This window comes from Eurosta solidaginis, chromosome 5 (assembly GCF_040869045.1).
Source record: "Eurosta solidaginis isolate ZX-2024a chromosome 5, ASM4086904v1, whole genome shotgun sequence".
Taxonomy (NCBI): Eukaryota; Metazoa; Arthropoda; class Insecta; order Diptera; family Tephritidae; genus Eurosta; species Eurosta solidaginis.
In genome coordinates, this window is record NC_090323.1 from 216,152,475 (window position 1) to 216,164,528 (window position 12,054).

Here is a 12,054-nt window from a genome sequence, read left to right on the forward strand (position 1 = left end):
AAAATTACAATAACTAAAAACTTCATTATATTATTACTTCTCGATTGATTGCTGATCATACCATATTTGTAGAATAATATAATCCCTCATGCCTACTACTTTTATCGCCGTTTCAAACTACCCACCCAGATTATGCGCATAATGCCGTCACGGCTTCTAAGAATGCTCAACTCAGTCCTTACAAAACACTTTCCGTTGATTTATCAAATAAGAGAACAATTAGTGTTTAATTAGTTCAGTGGTTTCAATACAAAGTTTTCTTAAACGTTTATATATGTACATATGTATTTATTTGTATATATTTCTCTTTACTTAAAGACCAGCGAAACTAACAATTTGGACGCAACTAACGGTGAAGAAGTTCAAATGGCTACAGCTATTGCTTGGTCTGTTTGTTGTATTGCGGCAAATGTGGGTATTTGTTGTTTGGGTTTCTGGAGATGTTTTGCCAATAACTATCTACATTGGGCGGCGGTGTGTACGTGGGTTTTAATGAATATACAAGGTAAGATCGTAATTAAGTTACTCGTAAATGTATTAAGTAATTAAAAGTTAGATTATAAAAAAAATTTACAATTAGCTCTAGAGGGAAAAAATAATTCAACTTTTTTTAAGTTTGATTTTCAAAACATACACAAACTTATTCAAAGTTGGAAAAAAATAAGTAAAGTTGTCCAAGTTCGGGTGTAACCGAACATTATATACTCAGCGTGAGCTTCAATTGTACATTTAATTTCAGATAAATTACTTTTCTACAAAACACGTGGCAGCGCCCGTTTAAACAAAATATCTCCCCATTACAATAAAACTTGATAAGTGAAATATCATTGATTCAAAACTATTTTTTACTAAGTTACAGCTTATTATTCTAGTCTACGACCCTTTTAAAAATCTTTTATATAAAAGTAAGCGTGGTCCTCAACCGATCTCCTTCATTTTTTCTAGAAATATTTCCTGCTATAGAGAAAATTTGTGTACCCAATTTTATTACAATCCGTAAATTTTTCTTCGAGATATGGCTCCCAAAGCATAGAAAATTGCTTAGTCATAAAACGGGCGGTGCCACGCCCACTTTTTAAAATTTGAAATTTTTCCTATTTATTGTTATAAATCCACTTGGTAAATGAAATACCATTGATATAAAGCTCTTTTTTGCAGAGTTATTGCTTATTTTAATCGGCCACGACCTTTTTAAAAATCTTTTATATAAAAGTGGGCGTGGTTCTTAACCCGTTTCGTTAATTTTTCTTCAAAGCATTCCCTATAGTAAAGGCAACCTCTCTGCCAAATTTTGTTACGATAGGTTTAACGATTTTTGGTTTATGATTAATAATATTTGTAAAATTTATTTTATCACAAGTGAGCGGTGCCACGCCCATTTAAAAAATTTTTTTTTTCAAATTTTTATCAAGAGTCTCAATGAAAGTCCACATGTAAAATTTAAACATTCTAGGTGTATTATTTACTAAATAATCAGGTTTTTTGTGTTTTCCAAAATGTTATATATATAAAAAGTGGGTGATAACAACATCCGATCTCGCTCATTTTCAATACCAACCTATTCTGGGTACAGATAAGCTCGTGTACCAAATTTGGTGAAGATATCTCTATCATATTTACTCAAGTTATCGTGTTAACGGACAGACGGACGGACGGACGGAAATCAAATTTTTTTTCGACACTGATGATTTTGATATATGGAAGTCTATATCTATCTCGATTCCTTTATACCTTTACAACCAACCGCTATCCAATGAAAGTTAATATACTCTGTGTGCAAAGTACGCTGAGTATAAAAATTGTTATACGGTTTCTGCAGTTTCTATGCGCAAACCCATGTCTATATCTGAAATTTCAAAAAAAAAAAAATCGGGTGAAACCGAAGGTTATATACCCAGCTGTGCACTTGAAACGATTTTGTATTTTGCGAAAAAGAGGGACGGGTTACGCCCATTTTCTAACTGTGTCAAAGTTTTTTTCTTGGCTGAACCATACCACTACTGACGTAGAATATCACTCCAATGTGGTTAAATACCATAGAGTTATTGCAAAGGTTAGACCTTTAGGAAAAGTGGCCGTGGTCTTTAACCGATTTGGTTATTTTCACTCAGTCTATATAATAATTTGGCAAATATAGCGTCTCTGCCAAATGTCAAAGTAATATCTTTAACGGCTTTTGATTTACGGCTTATTAAACTTCCGAATTTCCTTCTTCTTCTATATCTGGGTGGTGCCACGCCCATGCACCAAAATTTTTTTGAATTTATGTTTTGCGTCATAAAACCAATCCACCTATCAAATTTCATTAACCAAGCGGTATTCGTTTTTGAAATATCTAATTTTTTCCGTTTTTCTAAATTTAGAGAAGATATCTCAATATTTGCTCAAGTTATCGTGTTAACGGACGGACATGACTTAATCAAATTTTTTTTCGATACTGATAATTTTGACATATGGAAGTCTATATCTATCTCGATTCCTTTATACCTGTATACACGTTATGTTACCAAAGTCAATATAAATAAATAAATGTAAGGCGCGATAACCAGCGAAGAGATTTAAGGCCGAGCTTCTCTTCCAATTTGCGCGGTGCTCCTCTTGATTTTCCCTACAAATTGGCCGGACGGGACCTACATATTTTATGCCGACTCCGAACGGCATCTGCAAGGCAGATGAGTTTACACTCAGAGCTTTTAATGGCAGAAATACACTCGGAGCGCTTGCCAAACACTGCCGAGGGGCGACCCCACTTAGAAAAATTTTCTTCTAATTGAAAAACCTTATTTCTAAAATTTTTGATGTTGCTTTTCCCGGGGTGTGAACCCAGGGCATACGGTGTGGTAGGCGGAGCACGCTACCATCACAGCACGGTGGCCGCCAAAGTCTATAGACTCTGTGTATAAAGCACGCTGAGTATAAAAAAACTTATATTTTTTTTGCTCCGTAAAAACCTCTATACATAAAATTTGCAATAATAAGCATTTCCATTCCAAAAGGTAATAGCTCTATCTAACCTCTAAACTAAATTGAGCTGAGCTTAGAACAAAATCAGATTTAAATACACAACAAGATCTTACATCATCCATTGCGGTACTTTATATTTTTGACATATTACAATATATTGTAACGAAATTACTGAAATTCTTCTTATTTGCAATCTTCTGCTAACGTTCGAATCACTAAACTGTTGAATAAATAACTCCAATATTCGATAATGCAAATTGGTCTTTATTAGACTACTTTCAAAATAACACTACTACTTCTCGACAGATAGCGTGCTTAAATCAAACTGAATTCATGATTGCTCAGATTTCGTTCTTTTATACTCTTCGATTTGCTCGTTCCATACTCCTAGGCACTTCCAGAATTTACTTAGTTACCGGCTATAAAATTATAACTACAGATGCACGTGTACAGCTTCTCAACTGCGCGTGTATATGTGAGTGATACTTGCACAAATAATTGCCTACTTTTGGGAGTATCTCAGATATATGCATGTGTTTGTGCGTTACTCTCCGCTGCTTGTATGGGCATATGTGTAGACATAATGATTAATTTGGTTATGTGCATACAAGTCACTGCTCAGTATCGGCTTAGAGATGATAGTATCCCTTAGTTTTGCTAATATTCGTCACAATATGTAGCACGGATCCATGATGTAAAAACTCCCATATTAAACAAGGGATGAGAGAGAGGGGAAGAAAAGAAGGGGCCCTTCTGTGAAATAGTATTAAATCAAGTACTTCTTTTTAGCAAAGCACGAAACTAATATTTTGTAATTTGTTTATTAAAGAAGTGAATATAGGTCAAAGCGACTGCTGCTTTAAATAGGTAATGTGCCCTTTTAGTATAACAAAATTTTTGGTATCCATTTCGAAGTACTTTAGAAACAAATTTTTAGTATTTTTACTTAATGGCGTCGTCGTCTTTCGACAATGGTTTCATAAGCGGTTCGAGTGTATTTCTGCCAAAAAAACATTCCCCAAAAAAAATACTAGTATAGGTCCCGCTAATTCTGATTATGCCAAATTTTGTCTCGTATCAAAACGCTTATCCTCCAACCAATATGCTTATAGCCCTACTGTGGGCAGAGGTCAAAAGCCAAAGATAGCTTCAGGTCTCCCTTGGTGATATGCTTTCTTCTTATGCAAGGATAACATAGTGTATATTGATAACGTGGTTCACCGGCCGCGACCCAAAAAAAAACATTTACTGATTCTGTATGGATTTTTCTTAGGGCTCCTTGGTATGTAGGTACCTGATCTCATCTTATGAAGATGTTCCCTTAACCCTCTTGGAGGCAGGGCTAGATCAAGCAGTTGTTTGCTAGAGTTTCCTGGTTTATGACTAAGCAAAAACAGTCCCTTCAGCATTACGTTATGCTCTTTAATTTTGCGATCTTTTGCCTTACTATATAATGCTATCAGGGGTCATAAGAATACATCCCTTGACAGTTCTGAGTGCAGCAATTTAGAAGGCCTGCAGCCTTTTCCATTGTGTGTTTTTAAGACTAGGCAACCAAACTGATGCCGCGTAGCAGATGAGTGGTCGGCCAATTGTTTTGCAAGTGGCTAGCAACGTTCCTTTATCCTTTCCCCAAGTACTGCCGGTAAGCAACTTGAGAATTTTGTTGCAGCATTTTACTTTGGATACAATTTCGGGTGACATGTGTCTTGAAGGTGATTTTGTTATCGAACGTTACCCATAAGATCTTTGGGTGACTGACATTCGATAACGTAACACCATAGACGTGAAGTCCAATATTTGCGTCATCTTTTTCTTCCACGTCCTAACAGAGTGGCCCTGGTTATGGTCGGTGATAGCGCCAGGTCGCGCGAGGCGAAGAAACCAGAAATATGGGGGAAATAGCGATTTATTCTACAAACTTACTCGCTTTTTGGAGGGCCAGGTCCTGTTGTCATTATCGTGCAGTCGCCGGCGTAGGAAACAATGGTAGCTCCTTCTGGTGTGGAAGAAAGCTTTGATATGTAGAAATCAGTAAAACTGAATCGTGCATGGAAACTACCCAGTGGCACCCCCTGTTTAATTATACTAGACTTTGAATTTGAACCGATGCTTGCCGACCATTCAGATTATTTTAGATCCATCTTTTTAGACAACGACTTGGCAGGTCGAGTGCCACGAGCACCGTCCTATGATGTGGTTTTTCCTGGTTCAGTCCGTAATTTATCTTCCCCTACTAGCGAAGGGGGTGATTTCGGTCGATACAACTCACCTTCGTTACCTGGTTTCCTAGGCTTTAAAATTGGAAGTATCCTTGCCGTTTTCCATTGTTCGGGAATGACGATGGACTTCAACGATAAATTGAAAATGTTCGTCGGATAGCTTATCCCCTCATCACCAAGGTATGTCAGCATTGGCATGGCTATACCGTCTGATAATGGGCCACACGTCGTGTTTGTGTTTATGTACGCCTCGATTTACAAACAAATAATATAATTAGTTTTATTTAACTTTGGAACAAAAACAACATAGCTCCTTTGCAAGTGGTTAGCAACGTTTCCAAATATATAAAGAAAGTGCATTTGCATTGCATAACGCAAAAATAAAATTCGATTGTTATTATATAAGAATTATATTTCTCAGTAGACACCATTTATATGCGGAGCAGGAACATTACTGTCCTGCGTTTCACGTCTTCGTCGTTTTGTCGTTGACGATGAAGTAATGGATGGGTTGCTAGAGAATGTAACTATTTTCGCTTCGATTCGATCATCAAGATGACTATAAGTTGTTTCAAACTAACTGGGCGTGCTGGCTTTTCTGGCTCATCCTTACTTAGGTAATCCCACAGCTCTTTATCTCTTTGGATAGCCAATTTTGGATCGGTGGCAATCAAATCAGCTGCATTCAGCTTTGCGTCTGGTTTCTTGCGTCGCCGCCAACACAACCTATAAATTAAGTTATAAGAACTTATTTAAAATAATATCTATCAGTATTATATAAATTATAAAACATCTTACCATCATCTAACGCTGAAAATTTGGCAAACATAAATAATTTTGTTGAATAAACAATACATTTATTTAGAAATGTCACTAGTTTGAACGATAGAAAAGTCAACACAAAACTGAGTTGGAGAAAAAAGTGATGCCGTTTCATACTTTTCCAGGAAAATAAGTTTGAATAGTTTTTACTACAATTTTCCCCCTGTATAAAAAAGTAGTTTCGCAAAAAGGCAAATCGAGTTTTAGAGTGGGAGTTCAAGATGGCGGATTAGAAAGAGAAGCTGCCAACGTCAGTCACCTTGCAATTGCATCATGGCATGGCTCAACTATATGGTTGGCTCATCTCATCAGCTGTTCATATTTTTATACTCAGCTGAGCAAAGCTCACAGAGTATATTAACTTTGTTCCCATAACGGTAGTCCGTAACGGCATAAACTTATCGAGATGGATATATACTTCTATATATCAAAATTTTTTTTAAGTCAAATTTTAACTAAAAATTTAATATCTTTACAGTATAAAAGTAAATTATGCCAACATTCGACTCCAGTAATGATATGGTGCCCAAAATACAAAGATAAAAGAAAATTTCAAAATGGGCGTAACTCCGCCTTTTTTCATTTAATTCGTCTAGAATACTTTTAATGCCATAAGTCGAACAAAAATTTACCAATCCTTGTGAAATTTTGTAGGGACATAGACTCTCTGACGGTAACTGTTTTCTGTGAAAATGGGCGAAATCGTTTGAAACAACGCCCAGGTTTTATACACTGTCGAACGTCTGCCCTTCCGCTCGGCCGTTAACACGATAACTTGCGCAAAAAACCATATATATCAACAAAACTTAGTTCACGTACTTATCTGAAGTTACTTTATCTTGGTATAAAATATGGCCGAAATCCGACTATGATCACGCCCACTTTTCCGATATTGAAAATTACGAAAAATGAAAAAAATGCCATAATTCTGTACCAAATATGAAAAAAGAGATGAAACATGGTAATTGGATTGGTTTATTGACGCAAAATATAACTTTAGAAAAAACTTTGTAAAATGGGTGTGACACCTGCCATATTAAGTAGAAGAAAATGAAAAAGTTCTGCAGGACTAAACCAAAAGCCCTTGGAATCTTGGCAGGAATACTGTTCGTGGTATTACATATATAAATAAATTTATTAGCGGTATCCGACAGAAGATGTTCTAGGTCATCCTGGTCCACATTTTGTTCGATATATCGAAAACGCCTTCACATATACAACTAAGGGCTACTCCCTTTTAAAACCCTCATTAATACTTTTAATTTGATACCCATATCGTACAAACACATTCTAGAGTCAACCCTGGTCCCCCCTTATTGCGATATCTCGAAAAGGCGTCCACCTATAGAACTAAGGCCCACAACGTTTTAAATAATCATTAACACCTTTCATTTGATACACATGTCATACAAACACATTCCAGGGTTACCCTAGGTTCATTTTGCTAAATGGTGATTTTTCCTTATTTTGTCTCCAAAGCTCTCGGCTGAGTATGTAGTGTTCGGTTACACCCGAACTTAGCCTTCCTTACTTGTTTTTCATTTAATTGGATTAGGGATTGTCAAAAGGAGATGGCAAACTCAAAATGAAATCAACACACTGACAAGATTTTTTTACAACACACAAAAACTGCTATGTTTTATAATTTCATTCCATTCCTTGCGCCTAACACCAACATGCAGATTTTGACGATCTGAAAAAAGGTATTTTGTTGCTGTAGAGATGAGCCAGCCAAATAGTTGAGCCATTATATATATGTAGCTGGAAAAACTAGTTGTTTGCTGCCCTTAAGATTTTTTGCTTATAAATTTTGAATACAAGCCAAAGACACATTCTGTGAAATCATACAAAAATTTTTATGTGGTAAAGGTCATTAAGCTCTGTTGGGAATACATACAAAAAGAAAATTATGAAAAGCGGCAAAAAAGCCTATGTAGGTTAAAGGTTATTTAAATTGCTAACAAATTGTCATATGCAACTGTTTGGGGACTCATTTTATTTATTTTCAAAGATATTTTTTCTGTGTTTTAATGGAAATCTTAACGTTGTTATGGGAATTAGCTTAAACATTTTCAATCAAACCATGTGTGATAAAAATTTTCGCTCTCGCCCCAAAGTTTTAAATTTGTATAACTTCAGTAGCTACCTATTGAAGATTATAAAAATCGTACAATTGTACTTAAAGCTAGATAGTTCACAGACTCTTCGCTAATAACTATACCAAAATGATTAGGATAACAACTTAAGTTGGTTCAATCGTGCTCCTCCGTATGTGTATTCAAGTCAATAGCCAAACTGTTGTTTCAATTTTAGATATGTATATTTCGATAAAATACGGTGAGCTTCCATTGATAATTATATAACAGTTTCCACATACAACCAATTGTCCAAAAATAAAAATTACACAATTTACAAACGTCGATGATTACCAAGACCTGTTTCTGAATTTCACTTCTTCATTAGCTACCTTTTCTGGAGCAGATGCGTTTTTACCAGTAAGACTCGGTTTTTCAGTACAAGTTCAACTCAGCTTGTCAGCTAAACTGCGCTTAAACTTATTCCGCAGTTTTTCAGTCTATTTTAACTGAAGTTTAAGCTGAGCTTAAGCGGCCGATCTGGCAGAGTTAAACTCTAGTTAAACTATCAGTTATTTGCGCTCGTTCGAAATGGCGTTGAATATACCCAACAAGCATTTGATCTTGAGTACCATTAGAGCTCATGTTGATGACTAGGCATACTTCTAAAATCTCAAGAGTTGTTTCGATACAATGGCTTAATTCAAGAATCATAGCGTTACTCAGCAAAAGAGAGAATTTTTTATAAAGTAAAAAATGCCAGCACTTAAGTTGAAAAAACTTAATTCCCAATTCCTAACTGGACTCAAATGTAGGATTTAATACTACAGTATTTTCACGAAAATAAAACAAAATATATATAATTTATTTTTGATTAATTAAACTTCATAACTACTATCAACCAGGTGTTTATTTCTCACAATAAACCACTTTTGGTTTTGGTGGTACCACCTTGGAAATTATTTTTTTAACTCCACCACAACTCGATATCCAATGTAAGTATCAACTGGAGAAATGTGTTGAATATTTATTTGAGAACTGTACTTTCCTCCGAAAAAGCTACCCCAAAAGCGGCCTTAAACTGTGTCTGAAAAAGTGCTCAGTAGTTTAACTGGAGTTTAAATTTGACAAGAGTTTAAGCAAACTTAATTTAAGCTTAGCTTAACCAACTACTAAAAAACCGGGCCTAAGAAGTATAAGAAGTATGAATTTTGAAGATTTCTAGTTCAAAACTCAGCTTTCGAAATGCTAACTGACGATGAAGTGAAATTCAAAAACATGTCCCAGTAAATATCGTCGTTTTTAAAATTTGTAAGTTTTCTATAATATCAATAATAAATAGAATATATTAAGCTCTATGGCCTGTCTCGCTTTATAAATACATGTTAAAGAAAATTTTCGCTATTATGGAAAATTTTAAATTACCTCAGAGTCGCTCACAAAAAGTTTCACGGCTCTAGGCTATCTATATGAGGGAGGTATGACGATGAACGTCTTATCTGAACGCTCGGTTGTAGAATATATACTACCTTATATATACAACCGATCTTGAATAATTTTTCCGACACCTGTGTATATGCCTATATGGTATAATTACAAGGCTAAAGCTGTTAAAGTGACGAATGGACTCCCAAAAGCCTTTATATCTAAAAAATCTGTTATATAGGGGATATATGCTAAAGAGGTCCGATCTTATCAGTTGCGATAAAAGATTAGTGGGATAAGAAAATACATGCTTACATATTTAATAGGCGTTTAAGCGCTCAAGTGCTTATGGCCTTCCAACAAAGTGGGCCAGTCGGTTCTTTGTTGGGTTAACTAGTACAAATTGGTAACACCAAGTGAATCTTATACCAGCTGGTTTTTCCAACTATCCGGGAACCGTCCTCTTTCTGTGCTTCCATATGCGGGCTCTGCTAAAAATACTTTGTTAAGCAGAGCATCATTTCCCATTCGCATAACATGGCCTACCCCGCGTTGCCGCTGCATTTTAATTCGCTGGACTATGTTTACGTCTGCATAAACTCCAACGGTTTGTCATTAAGTCTTTTTCGGTATTCGCCGTCTTCAAAGCGTTGAGTTCCATAAATCTTTCGAAGAACTCTTCTCTTGAACACCCCGAGAGCCGCTATTTCATAGTCCATAATTCTGCACTATATAGCAGGACGGGTACGAAAAATTAAATGGGGTGACACTGACGTCTATACCAGGCATTGCTCTGCAAACTCTGCTCTTAAAGTTAAATATCCTGAACTCGCAGAATAGGAAAGCAATCTCCCTAGGGAAACGCGCATCACTCTAGTTTAATTTCGATCTGGGTGTCGGTAACATGTAAAGCTCTTACTTACCCAGAATCAACTCCGACATATATGTCCTACTTGCAACGTGTTACCACATGACACCAATCATATTTTCAGTTGCAATGTGGAACCAACGCCGCTAGCACCTCTCCCTTTCTGGTGAACTCCTGTTTTTTGGACTCCGTTTGGAGGATATTGATGAAAATCAGGTTGTTCTCGCACCTATTGGATTGGGCGAAGCACTGCTACAACAGCAACAACAACAGCTGGTACCATAAGTGATTTTTAGAGCTGATTTTCGTTTGCCGAGAGAGGACTTTACATTTCAAATGCTTACCTAGTTCAAAGCAGCATTTATTAGCTGGAGTGATTCTTCCCTGGGTTTCTAGACTGACGTTGTTACCTGTGCTAATGCTGGTACCCAAATAAACGAAGTATTTTACTATTTCGAAATTATGGCTGCCAACAGTAGCGGGGTTGCCAAAGTGCAAATGTGCTGACTCTTTTCTTGATGATAGCAGGTACTTCGTATTGCAAGGGATCTATGAATATCATCAATATATCCCAAAACTTAAAGAATTATTTTGCGTTCAACTTAGCTCTTCATCCTGATCATTTCGGCTTTCTTATAGCTGGGTATTTCGCTTTTCTTTCAAGTACTTAACATTTTGGAAAATCGGACCAAACTTAATATATCATTTCATTCCCATGGAAAGTATATTTAAGATGAATAAGTATTTACGCACATTATTGCATTAGACTAATACTTATCTCTAAAAAGATGGGAATGTAGTTGTATGTTTGTCATTCTATCAGGACACTGCCTCTTGGCATCACACGTACATTATTAAGGCCTGGTCTGTGACAGCAAACTTAAGAAGTTTCATGGGCTCACCAGATTAATATTAAACCTGCATAGGCCCTGGTCTTGATAGCGTTTTTAACTTTGGTCGGACAAACTTTCGACAGCACTATAAATATATGTATGTTACAACTGTATGTAAGGTGCTTAGAGATTAGCCCGTTCAACTTAACCTAGTTCGATCCCCACATTTAATTCCCCCTTCAACTTGCTCTCAACAATGATTATAAAATACTTTCGACTGTGTTTCTTCAGAAAGGATGTCACAATCTTAGGCTTTAACAAAGTCCCTTCCAGCAGTAAGATAACTAAGTTTGTTAGTCCCATCCTATGCTGCAACTTAATTCAACTGGGAGTTGCCACTAAGGCTTTTACATTACACTTCAATCTTATTTTGTCTTTCTACTACATTACAATTTTCTATGAAATTTAATATTTCTCTTCTACATAAATTTTAGGTTTCGTGGGACAAGGTATTGGTTTCACGTATCGCGAATACTTGGTCTGGTACATCCTGTTCGTGATATTTGTGCCGTATGCAATGCTGCCGTTGCCATTAAAATGGTGTGTCGTTGGCGGCACAATCACTGCCAGTTGTCATTTGGCCGTAATTACCATAATAAAAGTTAGACGAAAAGAAGTACGTACACATTCTTAATTTTTTGTAAAAGTAAAGACAGTAGAAGGCAGCTTCAACTGACTCATTTAAAATTTCGTTTATAAGATATTCACTGTTTTTTTCCTGCACTATATTTTTAATTTCATACTAAAAGTTATTAATCGTGTGTATGAGTGTAGATACATGGTTT

At 36.0% G+C, this 12,054-nt stretch overlaps 1 protein-coding gene across 4 annotated transcripts in view; it reads left to right on the forward strand.

The window, feature by feature from the left end:
- Ac78C (adenylyl cyclase 78C) overlaps positions 1-12,054 on the forward strand; it is a 202,605-nt gene that overhangs the window by 119,051 nt on the left and 71,500 nt on the right. For all 4 annotated transcript variants that reach the window (XM_067788196.1, XM_067788199.1, XM_067788198.1 and 1 more), the window contains exons 5-6: positions 319-505; positions 11,704-11,885. In XM_067788196.1, coding sequence (XP_067644297.1) covers positions 319-505; positions 11,704-11,885 — 369 coding nt within the window. The remainder of the gene's footprint in view (positions 1-318; positions 506-11,703; positions 11,886-12,054) is intronic.